General features: G+C 50.1%; 1 protein-coding gene, 1 long non-coding RNA gene and 1 other non-coding gene across 3 annotated transcripts in view; 1 reads left to right on the top strand and 2 right to left on the bottom strand.

Annotated features, from left to right (window-relative positions):
* DGCR8 (DGCR8 microprocessor complex subunit) overlaps window positions 1–17,370 on the bottom strand; it is a 31,587-nt gene extending 14,217 nt beyond the window's left edge. Inside the window, exons 1-9 of the mRNA XM_055374984.2 lie at window positions 16,973–17,370; window positions 10,665–11,661; window positions 10,028–10,187; window positions 7,540–7,682; window positions 7,093–7,375; window positions 5,719–5,916; window positions 5,381–5,482; window positions 4,444–4,542; window positions 2,560–2,642 (exon numbers count right to left, since the gene is read on the bottom strand). Coding sequence (XP_055230959.1) covers window positions 2,560–2,642; window positions 4,444–4,542; window positions 5,381–5,482; window positions 5,719–5,916; window positions 7,093–7,375; window positions 7,540–7,682; window positions 10,028–10,187; window positions 10,665–11,384 — 1,788 coding nt within the window. The 5' untranslated portion in view covers window positions 11,385–11,661; window positions 16,973–17,370. The remainder of the gene's footprint in view (window positions 1–2,559; window positions 2,643–4,443; window positions 4,543–5,380; window positions 5,483–5,718; window positions 5,917–7,092; window positions 7,376–7,539; window positions 7,683–10,027; window positions 10,188–10,664; window positions 11,662–16,972) is intronic.
* On the bottom strand, window positions 11,198–11,306 carry MIR1306 (microRNA mir-1306). Its single transcript, NR_106438.1, has one exon. It is a non-coding gene; the product is annotated as a microRNA mir-1306 (primary transcript).
* Window positions 17,371–17,479: 109 nt separating the features above from the next.
* LOC115931904 (uncharacterized) lies at window positions 17,480–26,393 on the top strand. Its single transcript, XR_004068326.3, has 2 exons — window positions 17,480–17,620; window positions 25,814–26,393. It is a non-coding gene; the product is annotated as an uncharacterized lncRNA (long non-coding RNA).
* Window positions 26,394–26,937: the final 544 nt, after the last annotated feature.

Below are 26,937 nucleotides of genomic sequence, written 5' to 3'. Positions count from 1 at the left end.
TAACATGTAAGATTGAATCAGCAATTAAGTAGCTCTGGACAAAGAAAAGCCTGGGACCAGAAGGTTTCACTGAGCGCAGTCTACCAAACATTTAAAAAATGAACACCAATCCTTCACAAACTATTCCACACAACAGAAGAAAATGGAACATGTTCCAACCATTTTATGAGGCCAGTATTATCCTGATACCTGTACCTGTTGTTATACTGGACAAAGATATCACAAGAAAACTACAGATCAATATTGCTTATAACTACAAATGCAAAAATCCTTAACAAAATACCAGCAAAATGAATCCAGCAACATATTAAAAAAATCATTATATGTCATGACCAAGTGGGATATATCCCAGGAGTGCAAGGTTGGCTCACCATTCAAAAACCAATATAATACACTATATTACTAAAATAAAAGACAAAAAAAAACACATGATCATCTGAATAGAAGCAGAAAAATATTTGACAAAATCTAACATCATTCCTACAAAAACTCTCAGCAAACCAGGAACAAAAGGAAATTTCCTTATTCTGATAAAAACCTACAGCTGACATAGCACACTAAGTGAAGGAAACCAGTCACAAAAGACCACATATTGTATGATTCCGCTAATATGAAATGTCCAGAGTTGGCAGATATATAGAGACAGAAAGCAGATTAGTGGCTTTTGGTGGTTGGAGAGAACTAAGAGGGAATGCTAATGGGTATGGAGTTTCTTTTGGGGGTGTTGAGATACTCTAAAATTAGGTAGTTATGATGGTTATACAACTCTGAATATATAAAAATCCACTTATATAGTTCAAAAGGCCAAATTTATAGTATGTAAACTATCTCAATAAAGCTATTATATAAATAAAAATGCACTTCAAACTTCCACAAGCACTTGCTACAAATAACCATTTACCCAAAAAGGTTTACAGCTAGTTTTAAATGGTTCTTCACATGGCTGACCCTTGAACAACATGGACTTGAACTGCATGGGCCCACTTATACAAAAATTTTCTTCTGCCTCTGCCACCCCTGAGATACCAAGGCCAACTCTTCTTCTTCCCCCTCCTCCTCAGCTATTCGACATGAAGATGTGGAGGATGAAGACCTTCATGATGATGTTTCCATTTCAAGAACAGTAAATAAATTTTCTCTTCCTTATGATTTTCTTAATAACATTCTTTTTGTAACTTACTTTAATGTAAGAATACAGTATATATCAGGGGTCCCCAACCCCCAGGCCATGGACTGGTACCAATCCATGGCCTGTTAGGAACCGGGCTGCATAGCAGGACATGAGTGGTGGGGGCAGGGGGAGTAAGTGAGCAAGTGAAGCTTCATCTGTATTTACAGCTGCTCCCCATCACTCATTTTACGCCTGAGCTCTGTCTCCTGTCAGATCAGCAGTAGCATTAGATTCTCATAGGAGTGTGAACCCTATTGTGAACAGTGCATTCAAGGGATCTAGGTTGTGTACTCCTTATGCAAATCTAATGCCTGATGATCTGTCACTGTCTCCCATCGTCATCAGAGGGAACCATCTAGTTGCAAGAAAACAAGCTCAGGGCTCCCACTGGTTCTATATTATGGTGAGTTGTATAGTGATTACATTACATGTTACAATGTAGTAATAATAGAAATAAAAAGTGCACAATAAATGCGATGTGCTTGAGTCATCCTGAAACCATCCCCGCCCCCCAACACCGTCTGTGGAAAAATTGTCTTCCCTGAAACTGATCTCTGGTGCCAAAATTAGGTTGGGGACAGATGTAGTAATATGTACATAACAAAATATGTATTAATCAATTGTTTGTTACTGGTACGGCTTCTGGTCAAGAGTAGGTTACCAGTAAGTAGTTAAGGTTTGGGAGGACTGAAAGTGATGCGTGAATTTTCGACCACGTGAGAGGCTGGTGCCCCTAACTTCCACGTTGCTCAAGGGTCAAGTATATAAAGAACAATCTAGGGCCAGGCGCAGTGGCTAATGCCTGTAATCCCAGCACTTTAGGAGGCTGAAGCGAGTGGATCACCCGAGGTCAGGAGTTCGAGACCAGCCTGGCCAACATGGTGAAACCCCATCTCTACTAAAAATACAAAAATTAGCCAGAAATGGTGGCACACACCCGTAATCCCAGCTACTCAGGAAGCTGAGGTGGGAGAATCACTTGCACCCGGGAGGTGAAAGTTGCAGTGGGTCAAGATCAAACTCTGTCACTGCCTGGGTGACAGAGCAAGACTTTGTCTCAAAAAAAGGAACAATCTAAATCTTGTAGACTGCCTCAAAGATTCATTCCCATCACAAACCTATGTGTACCCGACATTTACGGTGCACACTCAATGCTGCAAAAGAGGACAAAAATCTCTAACAAAAAGGACATTTTTTCCCTGCCTATACAAAGACAGGCAAGTTTCCTCTTTATGAAATACAAACAGAAGAACCTGGAGGCTGGATGACTAACCTACAGGGCATGGAAGGCATGGGCACAGCCCACGGACACCCCCAGCTCACACTAACAGGGCAGGGTAGCCGCACTGCACCCGCAGCTCCCAGCAGAGCAGGACCACAACACTCACCTCGAGTTCTTCACTGTCTTTGGGCTTCTCTTCAGAGGTCTGTTTAACAAAGTCAGGGATGAGGATTTCCAGTGTAGCTCGGGCTATGAAAAAAAAGAGCCCGAGGGTGAGGCTTGGGCACTGCCCTCTTCTCACCACCCTGCAGAGTGAACTGTGCACTGCTGCCTCCCATCCCCACAGCTCAGAGGCTGAGCGAGGGCCCTGAGGAGTGACAGCACTTCAGTGACAGGGTCAGGAGAGGACAGAAGGAAAAGCCCAGACGTGTGGCAGGCTACCAGAAAGCCTCACGGGCCACACTGGGTGTGTGCGCTCTCACCCTGGGGTCCTGGGAGCAGGCAGGGAGGAGCTCGGAGCTGTATGTTAGGGAACCACTTTGGTGGCACGTGAGAAAACAGCTTTGCAGGCCCTGGACCACGCAGGGAGGCCTGAGAGCAGGCTGCTGCAGGTACCTAGACCAGGTTGCAGCGGCAGTGGCTGGCGTGGGTGGAGAGATGCAGCCAGGTCTGAGAGACGCTAGAGGGAGCTGCTGGAGGGCAGAGCACAGGTATGCCCACTGGGGTCGGAGTTGCCATAGCCAAGGGCTGATGGCTCCATAGACCCCACAGAGATATGAGTGCTGGCAAGACATGGAGCCAAGATGTCTATAGGGCAGCCAGAGTCTGGGCAGGGGAAGTGGGTTCCAGCACATAGGGAGGAAAGCGGGTGATCCCACAGAGGGAAGAGCACACAGCCACGCCCAAGGCATCTCCACCCCCACACAAGGCCCCACTGCAAGTTATCTGTCAAAACCTCCACCACACCCCCTTTGTTGAGCTGCAAAAGTCTCTTAGGCAGAATCTAAGATGGGCAGCAGGCCTTCTGGAAAACACACGGCAATGACAGATACCTCGAGAATCAACCTGTGGGTGCGAGGGCCTGGGGTACACCCAACACCACCCTACAAGAAGCCAACTAACCCTGGACGCTGAGGCAAATGGCTTTTTGTGAAAGAATGTCAACTACCACGAATGCAGGGCATGAATGCAAACGGCAAGGGCATGGTCCAAAAGGGCAGTGGGTCTTCGCCAGGACACACAGCCTTCCCACAGCCGCGCTGTGCCAGGTGTTCTGTGTGGCTAGGCCCAAACATGGAGTGGGAGGACTCAGGAAATAGTGCCGGTAAGAGCCAGCACCACTGGGGGAGGATGCCAACAGCATGCTGGCCCGCTTCTCCTCCCTCCTGGCATGCCCACATGCTGCTCAGTTTAAAAACAAACAAGCACTACAGCGTGTGCCCAGCACAGCCCAGTTGGCTCTAGGCACACCCATGAATATGTGCAGGGCCAGGACTAGGGAGGGACACACTGGCCCAGCTGTCACTCAGTAGAGAGGCCTTCTACTTTTTTTTTTTAGAGAGTCTCGCACTGTCGCCCAGGCTAGAGTGCAGTGGCACGATCTCGGCTCACTGCAAGCTCTGCCTCGCTTGTTCACGCCATTCTCCTGCCTCAGCCTCCCGAGTAGCTGGGACTACAGGTGCCCGCCACCACGCCCGGCTAATTTTTTGTATTTTTAGTAGAGAGAGGGTTTCACCGTGTTAGCCAGGATGGTCTCGATCTCCTGACCTCGTGATCTGCCCACCTCGGCCTCCCAAAGTGCTGGGATTACAGGCATGAGACACCACGCCCGGCCGAGGCCTTCTACTTTTAAGTCTCACATTTTGCTCTATTTGAGTCTTTTCCAATGAGCATGTAATTTTAAAAATCAAAGTAGATGATTACATAAATAAAATAAACATGCCCCACCCACATCCCCCACTTGTCACCACTGCTCAGCCCCTCCCTAACCAAGCAGCGAGGCAGACACAGCAGGCAGCACGTATCTTTGACACCCAAGCAAGCACGTTACCAGCTTTATTCTTCGCAAGTTTTTTGCTGCTTGCAGTTCCAGATCCGTAAGTCACACCATCAATGGTCACCGAGGCACCAAAAGGCTCACTTGGGTTCTCTTAAAATTAAAATTACTTGTTTTAAAACATACGAGTCAAGACATCAAAAGCATGTGCACAGTCTGCCCACACCGACAGACAAGGCGCAGTCAGGGGCTGTCCCTGCAGAGAGTGAGCCTGTGCTTGACTGCAGAGACCTGGGGCTCCCTGGGACTGGAGACGGGCAGCAGACAGGCAGCAGCAAAGGGCACAGCTGGGAAAGTGGAGGGAAATGAGGCATGTGGGAGATGGTGAGCCAGAGGGGCAGCAGGAGGCTGGGGGCAGAGCCTCCTACGACAGGGACCGAGGTCTATGAAAGACGGACACAGGACTGTCGGAATGGGAAAGCACAAGATGTGGCTTGCCAAAGAAACACCACCTCAAAGGATGAGTGACCCCCAGGCTCCAGCTTCCAAGGGGAAGACAGACTGGTCTTCACAAAGGTGTGATGAGGGCACCCAAGGAAGACAGAGCTGGTGGGAAATGCATGCCCAAGAACCCTTCAGACACCCAGGGGCACCAGGAGACCAGGGAAAGGACCCAGTGCACAGTGGGGAGGCCTTGCTTGCAATAAGGCTGTCCATGACAACGCGGGATCAGAAACCAGCAAGGCAGATGGGGCAGGACAAGAGGAAGGTGGGGAGAGGGGACAGACTGGAAGGGGAAAGCAGAGCCACCCACTCAGATGGGGCGCGGCTCCAGGAAACAAGCCACCCATCTGCAGCACGCTGCTCTCTACCCTTCCCTTCCCTCCCGTCCCAGTAGAGTAGGGCTAGCGGTCAGCGCCTGCCTCCCCAGCCCTGACCAAAGTTACACCTTGTGATTCTTTAGGACTGAAATGGAGAAGGTTAGACTTACCACATTCAAAGAAATTATAGACAGGGCGGACCTTGAGGACACGCTGCATGTACTCGTGCAGGATGCAGACCTCGGATTTCCCGTTGGGGTTAATAACAAACTCTGTGACAAAAAGGACCATCTCAGCAAGTGTGAAGCAGTGCCACAAGCTAGCACACAGCTTCCTGTTACCATCTCAGTAACTAGGGGCTCACGACCGTGAATGTGGCAGACCCCTGCATTCATGGGATAAACATAAACTTTGAACGAAATGCAACTCATAAAACATGCCCTCAACACATCACATTAGAAATAACAGCATAACCAGTCTGCTGATGTTAAAATGCAGAGGCTTATACCTTTCTTTGTGGGTGCATCTTGCACTGATAAAGTAATGAGCTTCTGATTGGCTGGCAAGATGGGCCTCTCGGACTCCGCCTGCTTCCGCTTCATTTCCCGATTGAATTGCCGCCGCTCAGCCCAAGTCCTGAATTTTTTCACAGTAACTTGCTCAAAGTCAAAACGCTTCTCCAGGTAGCTTCGAAATTCCTCAAGATCTGTCCCAGATTTACCAGAGAAACAAATTACTTAACTTCCAACATAGGAGTCAGGTTCTCACAGCCCAGTGCATGGGGCAGGCCCAGGCCACATGACACTATTTCCTTTCCCCGTCCCTTTCAAAGGGGAGGGAAGCAAAGAATGAAGGCCTCCCTACACCAGCTCAGATTATTCTGGCAGGTCCCTTCTGGATGAATTTCTGAGACGTTCTTTTACTTTATTTGGGGCAGGAAGAATACAAAAATGAAAAGGAAAAAAGAAAGCTTAAAAAAGTCAGATGTCCTTCGGGACTTCCTCCCTGTATCAAAACAGGTGCCCGAATGCCAGCAGCACCCGGGCTCCATGCGCCCGCCACCTCTCTGACCACCTCACTCTTTTCCTTCTGGCCATCCTGGCCACCTCTGTAGTCAGCAACACACCCAGGCAGCTCCCTGCACAGGGCCTCACATTTGTCACATTTCCTCCCGGGCCACTTCCCCATCCTCAGCAACAGCCCCCATCACAGGCTCTTCTAGGGCACCCCACACTCCACGGAGTTATGAGACAGGCTGGGTAGTGATGTACAGACAAATAGAAACCTAGAAAATGGAAAGTGCTCTTTGAAAGTAATCCAGCAAGTGGGTTCACAGAGACCTGCCACACCTGAAGAGAGAACTAAGACTTAAATGGCGGGACTAGGCTAAAAGACATGGAAGAGAGAATGGGAAACACCAGTACACATCCAGCAAGCAATTGCAGGATTGAAGAGGGAACTATCCACAGAATGGTGACAGTTTCCCAACACTGAGTCATGGATTAAAGAGGCTCACTGAGCTCATCAAGACAAATCAAAACAATGCCACATGAGCACATCCTACTGAAAAAGCAAGACTTAGGGAAAGATCATACAAACAACCAGAGAGAAAACGGCCCACTGCCAGTGCCAGCAGCCATCTCCCCAGCAGCCTCAGCCATGCAGACACCACAGAGCCCACAGACAGGAGCCTAGGGTGCTGCACCCAGGCAGGTTCTTGCAAGGACAGGAAGACAAGCCTTTCAGCCACACCAACAGTGGAGGTGCACAGCCCCTTGCTCACAAGTACAACTAGGAACTATGAACAATTATGGCCTTCATTAGAAAAATAAAGCTCATGGGTCCCAGGAGGCAAGAAGGGAAGAGTCCTTCAAAAACTCACCAACAGATTCGTCTTTGCACACCTCGACTTTGGCCTTCACCTGCCCCAAGGCCCCAGGGGCTGCCTCAGCCCCTAGTGGGTCTTTCTCGTCCGGGGGCCCCGGGTCAGCACCCATAGAGTCAGGCTCATCCAGGGGAAACTCCAGCTCTGCAGATCGGCTCAGGGGCTTGACGGGGGACACATCCCCACTAGGGGTGAGGTCACTGCTTTGCTCCCGTTCCTCGTTGTCCTTCATTTTCTTATAATGCAGACAAGGGATGCTACTCAGAGGAGGGTCGTGTTTCTGTGGATAGTGAAATTGCGATATGGATTACAAGGACAACCCGAGAGTCTGAAACTCTGATGCCTTTCACCGGCCTCTGCTTGGCTGCGGTGCCATGTGTGTGGATGTGCACGTTTTGGTCTGAGAACTTACAAGCCTAAAGTCACGACTGATGCCTCCCCTACCCGTATGCTTCCCGTTCCCAAGAAGTATGGCCTGGACCAGGTGACCACCCGAGACTCTCTGTGTAGGTACACCGGGACTCCAGAGTTATGGAATGTCATGATCCACCCGTCGGGCAGCGGCTCTGTAGGTGGGCGGCCACGACCTGCACAGGAAGACAAGAACATCCTATAATCACTGTAAAAACACTTGGAATTGTTGCCACAGCACCTCCTGCACAAGAAATTGTTGGGTACTAGCATGTGTTTAACTGGGTCTTCACAGAGAATCGAAATTCCTCTCTGCCTTGCTCACTGCTATGCCTCCAGGCCTAGGACAGATAGCATGTGGCCTGAGGTGGGAATTTACACGTGTCAAACCAGCACATGAAGGAGCACAGAACAGGTCTGTGCAAGATACAAGTCCCAGCCTCAGCTCCTGCCTCCACATCTGGTAAGCACTGTGGACACTGGACTCCTTTGCTGCCTGTCTGGTTGTGGCCAGAGGCGCCTTGGGGCTGGATGAGCTTTGCTAATAAACTGCATGGCTGTCAGCCACTGCTCCCAGTGACCAGGTGACAAGTCTTTATTGTAACTGAGCTGCACTCTCAGCAGCATACAAAACACTGCTTGAAATGATTCCGTTTCTAAGTTGGTTTAATACACTACTCCCAACCCCTTCTTTGCTTTATAGGCAGTTGTGAGGAAGAGGTTTACGACTTATCAACTTGACACCTGCCACCAGGCCTGACTGCTGGGAAGAGCGTAAGGCAAAGATGTAACTAAAACTTAATTTTCTCACAGGTATTGGGAACAAGTTAAAAACTTAGACCAGCCTAGGCAACACAGCAAGACCCTGACTCTACAAAAAACTTTTTAAAATTATCCAGGCATGGTGGCATACACCTATAGTCCTGGCTACTTGGGAGGCCGAGGTGGGAGGATCACTTGAGCCTGGGAGGCTGAGGCTGTAGTGAGCTACTCCAACCTGGGTAATAGCAAGACCCCGCCTCAAAAAAAAAAAAATTAGAAAACAGAAGAAAGCAAATGAAACCTTAAAAAATATACATAAGGGGAAAAAGGGACAGTGACTCTCAGGGCTAGGTACCCACCAAGTGGCCCTGACCCTGGACCTGACACCTGTACCCAGGCCACCATCAGGTGATGATTCAGGGAGGGAGTGTTAAAGGTCAGGGGTGCATGCACACTGCGTGGGCTCTCTCCCCACAGAGTCAGGCCAAGATGGAGCTGCCTCCTGCCAGCTTTGGGTTAAGTCAGGAAAAGAAGCAAAGGGAATATGGAGCCAAGCAAGAGACGGGCCACGGGTCCGCTGGGGCTGCTCCTCTGTGACAGTGAGTGGTCACAAAGTTGGCCCAGCCACCTGAGGTGGGGGTCACGTGCAGCTGTCCGTCTGTGAACATCCAGGCATCCAGGCCAGAATGGCTGCTGACCAGTGAGCTGTGCAGGACGAATGTGGGTTTACCTTCTGAATGAGCCTGCTGAAAATGCAGCACCAAACCAGCCTCCTAGAGGCCCCAAGGTCAAGACTCCTGCCCCCAGCTCCAGAAGCTGAAGCCCCAGGTTTACCCTGCCTGCAACCGTCTAGCCCAAAAGCCCTCCTGCTTAACTGCTACCAACATGACATAGGCAGCAACATGTGGCACCTGGCATAGCTAACTTGTCCCCTCAATGGCCAAGGAGGATGGCCATGTGCCACCCGCCCCTTGCTTTGCTCCCAGTCGCACCCTGCCACCTTGTGCACCCCAGCCCTCAGCCTGGGGTCTCACCTGTGAGCCTGAGTCCCCGAGCATCTCTTCAGTCCCTCTACCGAGCCCCACATCTCCACCAGGACCCTCACAGGTGCCTCCAAGCCACCAACTCCGACTCCCCCAACACCTGCACCACATCGATGACAGAGCCTCACAGTGCAACTCTGGGCACCTCCCAAGTGCTCTCCCCACTACCCTCAACTCAAAGTTGAGGAAGTGCCACGTCGACCAGGGCACTTCCACCCTGCCCAGCTGAAGTGCACACACCATGCTGTGGCCCAGAAGCCATGTTGTTAAACAAAAATCAGGTAACAGCACTTGCTTCTGGTGGCTTCCTGTGACACTTGGTCCAGAACTAGAACCTGGACCACAACTATCACCTGTCATCTCACTGTGTACCCACCTTGCCTTTGGTCTCCACACCCTCCAGCTGATGGTCATGCTGGCTCCTGGCATATACCAACATCCCCTCCTGACCCCCTCAGAAGTCCCCTCCCATTCCTCTGCACAGTGCCTGCTGCTCTGTGGTTTCCATAGCACACACCAGGATCTGCATCTGGGTCATGCATCAGGACGTCCTTGCATCCTGTGTTTCCCTCCTCAGATATTTCTGTCCTGTCCTCAAACATGCCTCCACCCAGCCCACTACCTGGCACCAGAGCTCTCTCAAAGCATTTCTGCTAAGGAAGCAACCACCCTTCCACTGCCCTGGAACACCCACTGCTTCTGACCCACACACGTACTTTTGAGCACTGTTTTAATCTTGGTCATCATCGGCTGCACACTCGTCTCTCCATCGGACGGATGGTCGCTGTCTCCGCCATATTTTTCCTCTGTTCGCCTCTTTTTGGGGGCACAAAGGCCTTCTTCTAGCAGAGCATCCACATCGTTGTCAAAGTCATCCTGCAAAACACGCTGTTCAGACACCAGAGCCCCTGGCGCTCATGCTCCTGCAACAGGAGAGCTCAACAGCATTCCTGAGAACAGACACAGAAAGGAGGTGCTCTCAGGGGGCCTAGATGTGCCCTTAGGGTGCATGATCATCTGAAAAACAAACAGGATGAAGCTACCAGCTGACACCAACACACCTGGTCCAGGGGCACACACTGCCAAGGAGCGTAACTCAGCAGCACCTGCTGCCCCACGCGCTGGATCAGGGATGCAAGGCCTACCCATGGGCCAAACTTTTCATTAGGAAACTTTAAAAATCTGGACTCCTTACATCTTTCTCTTCTCCACATTAACATTATTCCATCTCAGAGGGGATTTTGGTGTGTTTTTTTTTTTTTTTAATTTCCCTGCTTTCAAAAGATGCCGCAATTCCCAAATCTCTCTTTGGGTTTTGCTAAGAGCCCTCTAGAGGAGGGGCTGCCAACATACCTCGTAGGGGAAATTCAAGGCCTCTTCATCCACTCTGTCTCTCTGAACGATTGCTTTAGCCGTGAACCCGCCTGCTCCTTCTTCATCTAGCTCCAAATTGTCAGTAAAATCTTCTAACTCATCGAGCACTGCATACTCCACTCTCTTTTCCTGATCCAGCTCATTCTCCTCATCCTTCTTATCAGCACTCTCACCCCCTATGCCTACCCCGTCACCAACACTCCCGCCAAAGGGACAAGCATGCACGTCCCCACTGACAGGGCTAAGGAGCAGACCGCACTCCGCCCGCACGTCGCGCTCTGCTCCTGTGTACAGCACCTTCCTGTCCTTACTCCTGCAGCTCTCGGTAAAGCTCACGCTAATCTTTACATCCTTAAGCAACTTAAGGTCAGGGGAGAACTTCCGGACCGCAGGTGCGTGCCGGGCGGTGCGCGGGCTGTGGCCACTACAGTTCGGGTCTATGAGGAGGCGGCCCTTAGAGAAGGATCCTTTGGAGAGAAGAGAAGCTCCGTAGAAGTTGAAGGGGTCCTCAGCAGGGAGTTCGGACTGTCCATCACCACCAGAGCCAACGTCCATTACCTCTGCACCACTGGACGTTTGCAGGGGAGGTGGTGGAGACTGCTCACGGGGCAGCGCTTGGAAGGGGCGAGCTCGGCTCTCCATCACCGCTTCTCCTGCGGGCCCACACGGGAGCGGAGAGGGGCTCTCATCTGTCTCCATATTAAAAGCACTTAAGACTAGTTTACAAGACCAGAGTTTTACAAGCCCTCACATAAATCTACACAGCTAACATGCACAAGTCCGCTGAGACCCGGGCGCGTCCTGCCGCGCTGTGCACTGGCGGCTTAGTCAAGCTGGCCACATTGCTCTTTTCATTAATGTAGACAGCTTTTAGAACCACTGCCTCAATTATTGGAAATCACAATGCACTCAGCTTAAGTGACTGGCGACTAAGCGAGTCTGTCTTCATGCCGGAGTGGCACCTTTCTTCTTCTACCTGCAAAGAAATTTAAAAATATTGTCACAAAATGACAGAAACCTTCCACTTCCCTGGTACCAAGTTAAAAGCCAAGCACTATTAACAGCATAGTAAAGGGCTTCAAAATAATATTCCCTAAGAGGACTTTTTAGGCATCAAAACAAACTAACCTTACTTTTTTTCTTCAGAACCTGAATTATAACTTAAGTCCAAAGTTAAATATTTTGTTAACTGCCCACTTTAATTCCTACTTCAGAAACACAAAAACTATATAATCATAAGGCTCAAAAAATATTTTAAAAATTTACACTAAACTCCACCACAGCATTCTTCTAACTCAGATAAGCAAGCATGCAGTGGGAGGCACCCTTTCTGGAACACACAGAAGGCGCGTGGCCTCCCTCAGGCCACCAGAGCACAGCAATCCACTCACCTGCAAGGGCTGGGTCAGTCAGAGGGCGAGCGCGAGACCCTCAGCTCAACTCTGCGGCACTAGGGGCCTCAGAGGCATGGCCAGGCGCTCTGCTACCCAGGGACCCCAGGGCTCTCCTGGGCCCACAGGGTAGCACGTGGACGGGGACAGTGATGCAGCGTGCTGAGGTCACCAGAGGTGGCAGCATAGTTCTGTTCCCGATGGAGGAGAGGGGTGGGTGGCTGTGGGGAAGGGACCTGCCAGGATTTGGGGTGGGGAGCCACAAGAGACAGCTGGAGCCGAGGCACAGAGAGGCCTGGGTGCCATCTGCAGCCAGTTCTGCCCTGGGGACAATAAGGAGCCACTGAAGGTGAAGCGACTCTCATGCCACAAGTAGGTTCCCACTTGAGAGGGGAGACCCACAGCTGTGCCAGGCAGAAGCAACTGCATACAAGGCACGGGGACAGTCCTCCAGGCCAGAGGACAAAGGTGTGAAAGAGGCCCTGGCAATGGGCCAAGAACAGTGTCACAGAACTGACCGCACTTCCTGACCCAACGGAGGTGGACAGCAGAGAAAAGAGGGAACTAAAGACAAGGAAGGACACCCAAATTCCAGCATGCAGGCAGGAGCCTGGCGAGGAGAACAGAGGGGACCTCCAGGCAGGCTCTGAAGGTGCGGAGGCCACAACTCTGGAGCCATGACTGGCCCAGATACGGAAGGCCAGGACGCACTGAGGAGGTAGTCGCCAAACCCACAGGAGGAAGGCCACCCAGAGATGAGGGTTAAGGATGCAACTCTAGGAAGCCTTACTACAGAGGAAGCATGAAGAAAGGGACAACATGGAGCAGGGAAGATGGGTCTGAGGGGGCAGCCAGAAAACCCTGCATCAGAGCAGGAGGAACACATGCAGACACACGCACATGCACACTCCCACAACGTGCACAGGAACACGCATGCATGCACATGCATGCATACCAGTAAAGATGCACACATGCAAACCGCACTGCATGACCTAACATCCTCCCAAGATTCCCGGAAAGAACAGGAGATGCAGACATCACACATTTAACAAGGGACAGGGCATGGTGGTTGTACTTCGAAGGGGACACAACATGAAAATCAGAGACTAGTTTAGGTTTAATCGATACATTTAACAACTATCCACTGGCCATCTACTCCGAGGAACGCACTATATGGACAAGAGACAAGGTCACAGGGCCTGGACACACTGGCAGGTCAATGACCACTGCACTGTCACCCCATTTCCTGGATTCTAAGATGTCCTAACATTTCTGAATCTAATGGGAATTTCACACCGTATGTCCCCAAAGATGTGTCCATCAAAGGTGCTGAGGATCCAGGAAACACAGCACAGAGCTAACAATTGACTATAAAGTGCTGAAGACGCTCAAGAGGCTGTGGGCAGCAACCAGGCAGGCATGAGGAACACTAAGTGGGGTGAGGTCAGTCTCCTGGCAACCAAGAAAGACCATTACAGAAAACAGACCGAGGGGTCAATGCGCCCAGTGCCACAGATTACAAGGAAGACCAGCGCCACACACCTCAGAACCTGGCAGTCCCATAGAGACCCTGGTGAGTCAATCCATGATTCTGGGACACAAAAAGCTACATGAAGAAGCCACAAGGAGCAGGGGATTAGAGACCAACAGTGGGACGGAATGGGGAAGCCTGCTACCACAGAAGGCGAAGAAGCAGCTAGAGTAGACGTTCCAAGCAAAGGTGCTAATGGGGCCAAGCGGCGGCACTGAAGAAATGCACAGCAGGAAAGCCTAGCGCCTTACAAGTGAGTGAGCTCCTTAGGAAAGCAGGAAACCTGCCCAGCCCCAGACCTCAGTGGTGGGCAGTCCTGGGCAAGTTCCTTCCTCCCCTCTATAAGCTTTCTCCATTCATCACACACACACACACCATGCTAGATGCTACAGACACAAGGTGGACAAAACCCTGCCCTACAGAGCTCACATTTTAGTGGGGGAGATGGACCGCTAACAACTAAGAAAAGCATGCACCCTGTCACATGCCAAGAAGTATTCAAGCAAAAACAAAACAAGGAAAGCGCCTGAAGAAGGGGGAGGCAGTTTTAGGAAGGGGGATCCAAGAAGGCCTCATGGCCTGCGTCCACGTGAAGGCAGGAGTGAGCCAGGTGGGTTACAGGGCTGGGAGGAGGGGATGTTCCAGGTGACACTGAGAGGAAAAGCAGAGGGCTGGGGTCAGGAATGTGGTGTGGCCAGCTGGGGCAGTGTGCTGAGGGGACGTGACAGTGGGCCAAGTCCATGAGGCAGATGGATCAGGGCTGGTCCTCCCAGGCTGCTGCCAGGACTTTGGCACTTAGTGAGAGAGATGGGCCACCGGATAGGAAGGCCCACACAGTGGCATCAGCCGATTCCAGGATAGCAGTGGCAACCAAACCTCAGCCAGGCCCTGTTCTAAGCACTTTAAGCATTTTAACTCACCCAGTTCTCACATAGCATTATGGAAGAAAGGTTCACCCACATGCTCAAGGTCACACAGCTAGGAAGTGATGGAGCTGCTTTACAAGTAGGCAAGCTGGCTTGCATCTACACCGCCTCTGTTTTATACCATCTTATGGCTTAAAAGAACCACTCTGGGCCGGGCGCGGTGGTGCACAACTGTAATCCCAGCACTTTGGGAGGCTGAGGCAGGCAGACCACAAGGTCAGGAGATCGACACCACCCTGGCTAACACATTGAAACCCCGTCTCTATTAAAAATACAAAAAATTAGCCGAGTGTGGTGGTGGGCGCCTATAGTCCCAGCTACTCGGGAGGCTGAGGCAGGAGAATGGCTTGAACCCAGGAGGCGGAGCTTACAGTGAGCAGGAGATCGCACCACTGCACTCCAGCCTGAGCAACAAAGCGAGACTCCGTCTCAAAAAAATAAAAAGAATCACTCTGTGGCCAGGCACAGTGGCTCACGCCTGTAATCCCAGTGCTTTGGAAGGGTGAGGCAGGCAGATCATTTGAGGTCAAGAGTTCGAGACCAGCCTGGCCAACATGGTGAAACCCCGTCTCTACTAAAAATACAAAAATCAGCCGGGCGTGGTGGTGGTGGACACCTGCAGTCCTAGCTACTTGGGAGGCTGAGGCAGGAGAATCGCTTGAACCTGGGAGGCAGAAGTTGCAGTGAGCTGAGATCACGCCACTGCACTCCAGTCTGGGCGACAGAGCGAGATTCTGTCTCAAAAAAACAAAAAAAAAAAAAAAAAAGAAAGAAAGAAGAATCACTCTGTGTCCAGAAAAACTATAGATGGTGGATGGGGAGTGAGGACCAAAGGTGACCGTAAAGAGAATTAGAGGCTCACCAGGTAGGCTGGGCCAGGATGTTAACTTGAAGGTGGTGAGAAATGGTCTGTGCTTAGAAATAGAAGGTGAGCTGACAGGGCCTCCTTAGGACTGCATGAAGGTGTAAGAAAGAGAGAAATCAAAGGGACTTTAGACAGGCCAAGGAATGTTTTGGCATGGGTGAAGATTTGAGTTTGGTTTGGATATGGCTACTTGGCGCCAAAGTAACACATGGAGATATGGAAGAGGTGGCCAGAAACACCAGGCTGGAGCTCAGAAGAGAGGCCAGGGCTGGAGCTGTGAAGATGTCAAGGAAAGCTGGCATTAAAGCCAGGAGGCTGGATGACATCACAAAGGAGAGGGCTACAACAAGACAGTCTAAGACTGGGCAAGCCAGCCAGAAGCACATTTCCTACCCCAAGGTCACGGTGAGACTACAAAACAACCCCTGGGAAGTGCTCCACACAGCGCCTGTCCGCAAAGCGCTCAAAGGGGAGCTCTCCGCCCGTAGGCCTCCCCACTGCTCCAGCTGACCAAACACCGCATGCAAACCCTGCCTTGCCAACAGGACTATTGGACAGGAACGGGCTCACGGCAAGCTCCCCTGGACCCTTGGCATGGGGAGAAAACCCATACACTTGGACAGCACCCTTCCTCCTAGCCCACTTGCTGTGTTGGCTAACAGAGGCACTGGCTGTGACGGGCCAGCACCAGTGCCAGCGCCATGGAGGCTGCCTTTTGGTCAAGTCTCTCCCGCTGCAGCCTCCCGCCCAACCCAGCGGCAGTATGACCTCATCCGTTCCTTTTGTCATCCTCCAACAGGCCTCATATCCCGCGCTTAGAGGCAACACTGGGTACCCCGGGCTGGCCATTCACTCCCTTTTGTGAGTGAAGGCCTGCAGCAGGGTTTGGGCCACTCCCACAGCTGGGAGTCTAGTCTGGCCAGGAAACAGTGGATCCTCGCCTGGTGGTTGGCCTCGAACAGTCGACAGCCAAAGACAGGACTGCCGTGCAGGAACAAGGTACATGCAAGCATGCAAAAAGGCAAATCAGACTCCTGCCACAAGAAACCCAAGTCCATCGGTTGCCACCAGACAGGCATCACTGTCAACAGGTTGCCACCTTCCATTTATTTCCGCCATGCTCATTGTTACAACAAAACCGTATCCCAATTATCTACGTGACACTCAACCCGTGAGCATTCTGTGGACAAAAAGTCTTAGGCGACTTCTTGGATTTCCCATACTGTGTTAAAGCCGGCAGGGTCCCAGGCGAGCACTGGCCCTGTCCACACCTTTCCCGCCTGAAGGCGATGCTAGGCTTCGGGCCCTCCGGGAGAGGAGCCTCTTTACCCGGGCGGACAGCGACGAGAGTCGGCAACGCCTGGGCCCGGGGCCCGCCCCCCAGCCCCGGAGGGGTCCCCACCCCGCGCTCTCCACCGCCCGCGGCCATGTTGCCTCACAAAGGCCGGGCTCCGCGCCCCCGCCCCGCCCGCGGCCTCGGTCCCGGAGGGAGGCGGGAGGGAAGGGCGCGCCCTCGCGCAGGCCGCGGCGCCCGCCCAACCGCCCGCGGGGCGCCCCTCGCGCCCCGCACCTACCTGAGGCGCCCGCGGGCTGCCCAAGCCGCCCGCAGCCAAACCACAGCCGGGAAAGCCTCACCGACCGACCGCCGCAGCCATCTGGAAAGCCTGTCCAGGCTCTCCGGTCGCCGGCACCCGCCTGCCGCGCCGGGCGAGCGGAGGGCGGGCCTTCGCGGCGTGCGGCCAATCCCCGCGCGCGGCCGCCCCGCATTGGGGGAGCCGCAGAGCGGGCTGCGGAGGCCGCCAATCGGCGGCGCGTAGCGCGCGTGTCCGCCGCGCGCGGCCCAATAGCGCGGCCGCGCGGGAGGGACCAGGCGCCCAGGCCGCGGTCGCGCTAACAGTCGCTGCCCAGGCGGGGCTCGCCGGACTGAGGGCGGCGGCCGCGAGGAGCGCCGGGAACGGGAAGCACCGGGAATGCCGGGAGCAGGGGAGCGCGGGAAGCTCGGGGAGCGCGGGGAATGCCGGGAACAGGGAGCGCGGAGTACGCCGGGAGCGGACGCGCAGACGGGCCACCTTCGGTGGACACTGCAGAAGAGACCGTGCACACACAGGCGTTACACAACCCTGTTAAAAGCATCACTGTATCAGACATCATCATTTATAAAGAACGCGTGTGCTCAACTGTCTGGCGCTGTTCCATTTGCTAATACAGGATTTCCAAAACAGGTGAGGGTTCGGCCGGGCACGGTGGCTTGCGCCTGTAATCCCAGAGTTTTGGGAGGTCGAGTCAGGAGGATTACTTGAGCCCAGGAGTTCGAGACCAGCCTGGCTGACATAGTGAGAGCCCAGCATCTACAAATTTTCTTTTTTTTTTTTTTTTGAGGCGGTGTCTCGCTTTGTCTCCCAGGCTGGGGTGCAGTGGCGCGATCTCAGCTCACTGCAACCTTTGCCTCCCGGGTTCAAGCGATTCTCCTGGCTCACCCACCCGAGTAACTGGGATTACAGGCGCCCACCACCACGCCCGGCTAATTTATATATTTTTGGTAGAGACGGGGTTTCACCATGTTGGCCAGGCTGGTATCAAACTCCTGGCCTCAATTGATCTGCCTGCCTCGGCCTCCCAAAGTGCTGGGATTACAGACATGAGCCACCGCGCCGGGCCCAAAATTTTTTTTTTAATTAGCCACGTGGTGGCGGGCGCCTGTGGTCCGAGCTACTTGGGAGGCTGAGGTGGAAGGGTCGCCTGAGTCCAGGAGTTCCAGGCTGCAGTGATCCGAGATAGCACCACTTTCACTCTAGCCTGGGCGGCAGAGTGAGACTCCTTCTCAAAAAAAAAAAAAAAAAAGGAAAAGGAGGGTCTGAGTAAGTGAGGGTACAGCTCTTCCTTAGACTAGCTTTCCTGTCAATAAATGTGGAAGGAATAGTGGAAATAGAAAAATTTTCCACTGGGTAGCCACCCCAATAATAGCTGCTGTAGACGAAAATCTTGAGTGATAAAAATAGTGGGCCGGGCCCTGTGGCTCACGCCTGTAACCCCAGTACTTTGGGAGGCCTAAGCAGGCGGATCACCTGAGCTCAAGAGTTCCACACCAGCTTGGGCAACGTGGCGAAACCTTATCTCTACTGAAAATACAAAAAGTAGCCAGGCGTGGTAGCAGGCACCTGTAATCCCAGCTACTCGGGAGGCTGAGGCAGGAGAATCGCTTGAACCTGGGAGGTGGAGGTTGCAATGAGCTGAGATCGGGCCACTGCACTCCAACCTGGGTGACAGAACGAGACCGTCTCCAGAAAAAATAGTGAGCAAGGCCAGGCACAGTGGCTCATGCCTGTAATCCCAGCACTTTGGGAGGCCGAGGCGGGTGGATCACTTGAGGTTAGGAGTTCGAGACCAGCCTGACCAACATGGTGAAACCCTGTCTCTACTATAAATACAAAAAAAAATAGCAGGGCTTGCTGGCAGGTGCCTGGTGTCCCAGCTACTGTGGAGGCTGAAGCTGGAGAATTGCTTGAACCTGGGAGGCAGGAGTTGCAGTGAGCCAAGATCCAGCCACTGCACTCCAGCATGGGCAACAGAACGAGACTCGGTCCCCGGCCCCCACCCCCCCACAAAAAAAATAGGCCAGGCACAGTGGCTTACGCCTGTAATCCCAGCACTTTGGGAGGCCGAGGCGGGTGGGTCACGAGGTCAAGAGATCAAGACCATCCTGGCCAACACTGTGAAACCTCGTCTCTACTAAAACTACAAAAAAAATTAGCTGGGCATGGTGGCACGTGCCTGTAGTCCCAGCTACTCGGGAGGCCGAGGCAGGAGAATCACTTGAACCTGGGAGGCAGAGGTTGTGGTGAGCCGGGATCACGCCACTGCACTCCAGCCTGGGCGACAGAGTGAGACTCCATCTCAAAAAAAAAAAAATAGTGGGCAAAAACATGACAAACAGGTTTTGTTTTGTTTTCAGTGTTGCAAAGTTTCTCCCCCAAGATACTAATTGCCTAGGGAAAATAGTAGTTTTAGAGTGGAAAAAACCTTGGGCAACACCACCTTTAACCAAGTCATCAAGGTCACCAGCAAACTTAGCAAATTGTACCATTTAAATATGTGTATTGCATTGTATATAAATTCTGCCTCAATAGAAATGAAAAAAGTTAGTTCCAGTAAGAGGACATACTGTGGACCTCCTGAGAAGGACACAAGTTCACTTGTGGGTATTTTTGCCCAAAAGGCAGAATCTGAATGAAGAGCAGACAAACCCCAAATTAGGGGCATTCTGCAAAATTACCAGTCAGTGCTTTTCGAGTATCGAGATCATTCAAGTCAAAGATAGACTGAGGAACCATCTTCAATTAAAAGAGATAAGAAAATGCAGTGTGGAATCCAGACCATAGATGGGATCCTGGCTCAGAAAAGGGACATTAATGGGACAATTGATATAATTCAAACAAGGTCTGTAGATTAGTTAATACTATTGTATTGGCCTGGCGCGGTGGCTCACGCCTGTAATCCCAGCACTTTGGGAGGCTGAGGCAGGCAGATCAGGAGGTCAGGAGATCGAGACCATCCTGGCTAACAGGGTGAAACCCCGTCTCTACTAAAAATACAAAAATATTAGCCGGGCATGGTGGCACGCACCTGTAGTTGCAGCTACTTGGGAGGCTGAGGCAGGAGAATTGCTTGAACCCGGGATGCAGAGGTTGCAGTGAGCTGAGATCGCGCCACTGCACTCCAGCCTGGGAGACAGCAGGAGACTCTGTCTTAAAAAAAAAAAAAAAAAAAAAAAAACAGTAAAAAGTATCGTGTTGTTGTATTGACAAAAGATTATTTGCTTGGCCAAACTTTAGTCAGGCTCCTAAACCTTCTAGGCCCGTCTGAGAATTCCAGTTTAGCAAGAACCACCCTGCTTTTGATACCTGATCGCCCTCAATACTGATGAAATTCCTCATCCCTCCACCATCCTCTAGGTGATGTCTGATCACCCCAGCCTGTCTTCAGCAAGAATCCTCTTAGGTCAGCTTAGCCAGTATCCCCCTTATCACTTATGTTTCTTCTTAGTAATTTTTCATCCACTGACCCCCGCCCTGCTTCTTGGCTATCAGTTCACACTTGTCCATGCTGTATTCAGAGTTGAGCCCAATCTCTCCCCTGCAGCAAAACCCCATTGCCTGTGGTCCATATGCCAGTGGCAATGCTCCTGAATAAGGCCTTCCCGACCATGCTTTGACAAGGGCTGAATAATTTTTTTCTTTAATGGTTGTGGTGCCACAGGCCTCTCACCCAGGACTCTCAGTGTGCAACTTGCAGCCTTTGTCTTCTCTCCTGACTGGTTGATTGGGGATCTACTGGTGAGTCAAACTCCCGAGCCATGACTGTAGACAAACTTTTATTTTAGCTGGTAAGGACAGATTTTGATTTTTAAGGTCCCAGCCTTCTTTTGAAAGGTATAATACTTCCTGGGTTGGAAGGTCTTCCTCGTGGCTCCTCGTTCTGAATGGGGATTCACTCCCTGACTCCTGGGCTGGAAGTCTTTTCTTCCCACTGTGAGGCCTCTCTGTTCTCTCTATTGGATCCTACTTCTCCCATCGGAACTTCTCAGTCACCTGAATCCCCTCTCCTCAAACCCCTTCAGACTATATACTCTGCCAACTTTATTTATTTATTTGTTTATTTATTTATTTATTTATGTATTTATTTAAGATAGACTCACTGGGTCACCCAGGCTGGAGTGCAGTGGCGCAGTCTCGGCTCACTGCAGCCTCCACCTCCTGGGTTCAAGCTATTCTCCTGCCTCAGTCTCCAGGGTAGCTGGGACTATAAGCGCACGCCACCACGCCCAGCTAATTTTTTTGTATTTTTGTAGAGACCAGGTTTCACCATGTTGGCAAGACTGGTCTCAAACTCCTGGCCTTAAGTGATCTGCCTGCCTTGGCCTCCCAAAGTGCTGGGATTACAGGCGTGAGCCACTGGGTCTGGCCTCTGCCAACTTCAGTTGCAGAGCAACTACATATGTATGTTTGTATGTTATGTATACATGATATTTTTCTACCTCCAGATAGTAGCACCAAATTAATTTATAAAATCCCTTAAAGGAATAACTGACTCTGTGCTAATATATATAGCAACTGGTTGTTCCAGAATGAGAAAGAAAAAAAATGTAGGGGAAAAAAAGTACTGATAGATTTTTTTTTTTTTTTTGAGATGGCATCTCGCTGTGTCGCCCAGGCTGGAGTGCAATGGCACGATCTCGACTCACTGAAACCTCTGCCTCCCGGGTTCACGCCATGCTCCTGCCTGCCTCAGCCTCCCGAGTAGCTGGAACTACAGCTGCCCGCCACCATACCTGGCTAATTTTTTATATTTTTAGTAGAGACAGGGTTTCACCGTGTCAGCCAGGCTGGTCTCAATCTCCTGACCTCATGATCCACCCGCCTCGGCCTCCCAAAGTGTTGGGATTACAGGCATGAGCCACGGTGCCCGGCCAGATATTTTTTTTAAGTTGTAAAACGTCTATAGAAAAGAAATCTTGGAAAAGAAATATTATCTTGCGTGAGATTGGATGGATTCATTTATAAGGTTTTGTTAAAATTAGCTTTATTAGTAGTGCTATGATGCAGAACTTTAACTTGATCTTCTCTGTTGAAATGACAAAGTTTTCTTAGAGTATTTGAGATTATGAAGATTTCTGTTTACCTTTTAATATTATTATTATTATTATGTTCTTTTTTTTTTTTTTTTTTTTTTTTTTTTTTTTTTTTTTCTTTTTTGAGACAGAGTCTCGCTTTGTTGCCCAGGCTGGAGTGCAATGGCACAGTCTTGGCTCACTGCAAGCTCCGCCTCCTGGGTTCACGCCATTCTCCTGTCTCAGCCTCCCGCGTAGCTGGGACTACAGGCACCCGCCACCACGCCTGGCTAATTTTTTGTATTTTTAGTAGAGATGGGGTTTCACCGGTTTAGCCAGGATGGTCTCGATCTCCTGACCTTGTGATCCACCTGCCTTGGCCTCCCAAAGTGCTGGGATTACAGGCATGAGCCACCGTGCCCGGCCAGATATTTTTTTAAGTTGTAAAAGATCTATAGAAAAGAAATCTTGGAAAAGAAATATTATCTTGCGTGAGATTGGATAGATTCATTTATAAGGTTTTGTTAAAATTAGCTTTATTAGTAGTGCTATGATGCAGAACTTTAATTTGATCTTCTCTGTTGAAATGACAAAGTTTTCTTAGAGTATTTGAGATTATGAAGATTTCTGTTTACCTTTTATTATTATTATTATTATTTTACTTTTTATTTTTGAGACGGAGTCTCACTCTGTCGCCCAGGATGGAGTGCAATGGCACCATCTTGGCTCACTGCAAGCTCCACCTCCCGGGTTCACGCCATTCTCCTGCCTCAGTCTCCCGAGTAGCTGGGACTACAGGCGCCCACCACCATGCCCGGCTAATTTTTTGTATTTTTTTAGTAGAGACAGGATTTCACCGTGTTAGCCAGGATGGTCTCGATCTCCTGACCTCGTAATCCACCCGCCTCGGCCTCCCAAAGTGCTGGCATTACAGGCGTGAGCCACCTCGCCCGGCCTCTGTTTACCTTTTAAATAATTGACCTTGGAAACAAAGATTTTTGTGTTATATCAAGATAGTTCCTTGTTCTTCATGTTGTCTTTTATTAGGTTTTTGATTACTTAAGAAATGTGGCTGGGGACAGGCGCAGTGGCTCACACCTAATCCCAGCACTTTGGGAGGCCGAGGCGGGCAGATCACAAGGTCAAGAGATTGAGACCATCCTGGCCAATATGGTGAAACCCCAGCTCTACTAAAAATACAAAAATTAGCTGGGTGTGGTGGTGCGTGCCTTTAGTCCCAGCTACTCTGGAGGCTGAGACAGGAGAATGGCTTGAACCCAGGAGACGAAGCTTGCAGTAAGCCAAGATCGTGCCACTGCACTCCAGCCTGGGTGACTGAGACTCCGTCTCAAAAAACAAAAAAAAAATTTTCCAGAACTCTTTTTTTTTTTTTTTTTTTTTTTGAGACATAGTCTTACTCTGTCACCCAGGCCAGCGTGCAGTGGTGCAATCTTGGCTCACTGCAACCTCTGCCTGCCAGGTTCCAGCGATTCTCCTGCCTCAGCCACCCAAGTAACTGGGATTACAGGCGCCCACCACCACGCCCTGTTAATTTTTATATTTTTAGTAGAGACAGGGTTTCACCATATTGGCCAGGCTGGTCTCAAATTCCTGGCCTCAACTGATCTGCCTGCCTTGGCCTCCCAAAGTGCTGGGATTACAGGCATGAGCCACCACACCTGGCCAGAATTTCCAGAACTTGAATGAAGACACTGAGGGGTTCGTGAAACTGCTGATCAAGATCAAACAGAACAAGAATAAATTACATGGCAATGAATAAACCAATTACAATTATTTATTTATTTAATTTTATTGTAGAGATAGGGTCTCACTATGTTGACCAGGCTGGTTTCAAACTCTTGGCCTCAAATGATCCTCCCATCTCAGCCTCCCTAAGCATTACAGGTGTGAGCCACTGTACCCAGCCAGGATAATTTTTTTATGTTTTGTTTGAAACATTGCTGGTTCTTTAATGTTTTGTTTTCCAGATTTAAGGAAACTTTTTTTTCTCTTTTAAGTTATCCATAGCTTACAGCAGTTTGGTAAAGTATGCCTTTGTAAACAAAAGTGAAACAATTACTTTTTCTCTGTACCTTATCCTTCCATAATTCGGAAACTATTCATGAGTATTTTTATTTAATGGCAATATGGTTATTTACATAAGTTCAGTAAGAACCTGTTCTCTTTGTAACAGGACACAATTGGAAATGCTGTTTATATTACCAAAGCTTTGACTAGAATGCCATATTTTCAGCTATGGCCAGACAACTTTAAGTAACTAACGATGACTTTATGGAACCAATAAAGCCCTTGGGGAAAAATGGGTTTTAAACCTTGAATACATGGGTCATATGGTTGTCTTGTAGGTGAGTAAGGAAAGTCACTTCCTGACAGGCCCAAGGATGTCAGGATATTTTGGGGGACCTCAAAAAGAGAGGAATTCACCCAAACCTATAACGATTGCAAATGAAGTATGATGGTGAAGCTTCGGCTTGGCTTCCTAGCCTGGCAAGGCTTTTAAAAGCCCAATCTGAGATGCCTTATTAAAAGTCCTAGCAGGCTGGGCGCGGTGGCTCACGCCTGTAATGCCAGCACTTTGGGAGGCCGAGGGGGGCGGATCACGAGGTCAGGAGATCGAGACCATCCTGGCTAACACGGTGAAACCCCATCTCTATTAAAAAAATACAAAAAAAAATTAGCCGGGCATAGTGACGGGTGCCTGTAGTCCCAGCTACTTGGGAGGCTGAGGCAGGGGAATGGAGTGAACCTGGGAGGCGGAGCTTGCAGTGAGCGGAGATCGCGCCACTGCACTCCAGCCTGGGCGACAGAGCGAGATTCTGTGTCAAAAAAAAAAAAAAAAAAAAAAAGTCCTAGCAAAGGAAACTTAAAGCCTATGTGTTCAATCACTATTGTTGCGGCACTTATGTAAGTAATTAGGCCAAGTTTACTCAACCTAAACTTAGCTACAAACAAATTAGTCTTACTTCAACATCTTTGATAGAAGTGGGGTGACTATATAGAGAAAAATTAGTTTCAGAAGAAAATTATAATGCACCCATTATCAGATTCTAGCCCTGTTCATTGTTTTTGAGGTTTTGATACTTACCTACAAACTGGATTGGATCCTGAATTCTTCTAGTTTCCTCCAATATTTGATTTTCTCTAAACTGATGTTTCCAGTTTTTTTCCCACCCTTCTGGCCTGGAACCGCTAAAAATTAAAACTTCCCATTTCCTGAAGCCCTTTAAGCTGAACCCGGACAACTTGATAGAAACTTTAGGCCGGGCACGGTGGCTCACGCCTGTAATCCCAACACTTCGGGAGGCCAACGTGGGCAGATCACGAGGTCAAGAGATTGAGATCATCCTGGCCAACATGGTGAAACTCCGTCTCTACTAAAATTACAAAAATTAGCTGGGCATGGTGGCGTGTGCCTGTAGTCCCAGCTACTCTGGAGGCTGAGGCAAGAGAATCGCTTGAACCTGGGAGGCAGAGGTTGCAGTGAGCTGAGATTGCGCCACTGCACTCCAGCCTGGGCAACAACAGCAAGACTCTGTCTAAAAAAAGAAAGAAAGAAACTTTAAGATGGCACCACAACAGATAATTTGTGGGCAGACTTCATGACACGCAAACTGCCATCCATGATAGTCTGTTAGCCCCTACTCCATCTGAAGATGCTTCAAGCACAGCACCTGGAAATCTTGAGTAGCTGCCCTCTGAACTCAGAAACTGAGTTTATAGTTGGTTCCAACTAATATCTTTTTCTTTTATCTTCAACATGCAACGCCTGATGGCTCACACCATGAAGGATATCTCTTCTATTGCCGGTCCCAGCAGATGATTCAGCTGGCCTTTAATGAACAAAAGGCAGCCCAGCAAGGAAATGGACTCGTACTATTCAAGGAAAGATAACCTCTTCTTTCCTTGAACAAGAGGAGGGACTGACAAAGATTCTTTGCTTGGCCAAACCAGGTTCCTGAACCTTCTTCTAGGCCCATCTGTGCACTTCCTTGTAAATTTCACTTAGAGCAAGCACCCTGCAAAGTCACTTTAGGAAGAAGCATCCCCTGACCCTCAACATCTGATCACCCTCCTTATCTAATCCGTTCCTACACTGTCCCCCAGGTGAAGATGTCTGGTCACCGTGGCCTGTCTTCAGCAAAAATCCTGTTAATTGGTGTAGCCAGAATCTCCCTCACCCGGGGTGTTTCTTCTTAGTCATTTTCCATGTGCTGACCCAGCTCCCACCCCCCTGCTCCTCAACTATCAGTTCCCACTTGCCCATTCGGACTTGAGCTTAATCTCTCTCCCCCACTGCAGAATCTCATTCCCGTGGTCCCTATACCTAGCAAGACGGTCCTGAATAAAGTCTTCCCTACAGTGCTTTAGCAAGTGTCATTCAGTAATTCTTTCTTTAACATTATCAGTGTTAATTTCCTGGTTGTAATCAATTTTCTGTGATTGGGTGCGGCATTCACATTTGGGGTAACTGGGTGAAAGATACTGGAATTTTTTGTTCTACTTTTTAAATCCTTTAGTAAATTGAAAAAAAAATTTTTTTTTGAGATGGAGTCTTGCCGTGTCACCAGGCTAGAGTGCAGTGGTGCCATCTTGGCTCACTGCAACCTCTGCCTCCCAGGTTCAAGCGAGTCTCCTGCCTTAGCCTCCCAGGTAGCTGGGATTACAGGCACCTGCCACCATGCCCAGCTAATTTTTGTATATTTTGTAGAGACGAGGTTTCATTTTTTTTTTTTTTTTTTGAGACAGAGTCTCGCTCTCATCGCCCAGGCTGGAGGACAATGGCATGATCTCGGCTCACTGCACACTCTGCCTCCCGGGTTCAAGTGATTCTCCTGCCTCAGCCTCCCAAGTAGCTGGGATTACAGGCATGTGCCACCATGCCCAGCTAATTTTGTATTTTTCGTAGAGACA

This window comes from Gorilla gorilla, chromosome 23, assembly GCF_029281585.2.
Source record: "Gorilla gorilla gorilla isolate KB3781 chromosome 23, NHGRI_mGorGor1-v2.1_pri, whole genome shotgun sequence".
Classification (NCBI taxonomy): domain Eukaryota; kingdom Metazoa; phylum Chordata; class Mammalia; order Primates; family Hominidae; genus Gorilla; species Gorilla gorilla.
Note: the sequence above shows the minus strand (reverse complement) of the source record. Positions and strands in the feature narration are given on the sequence as shown.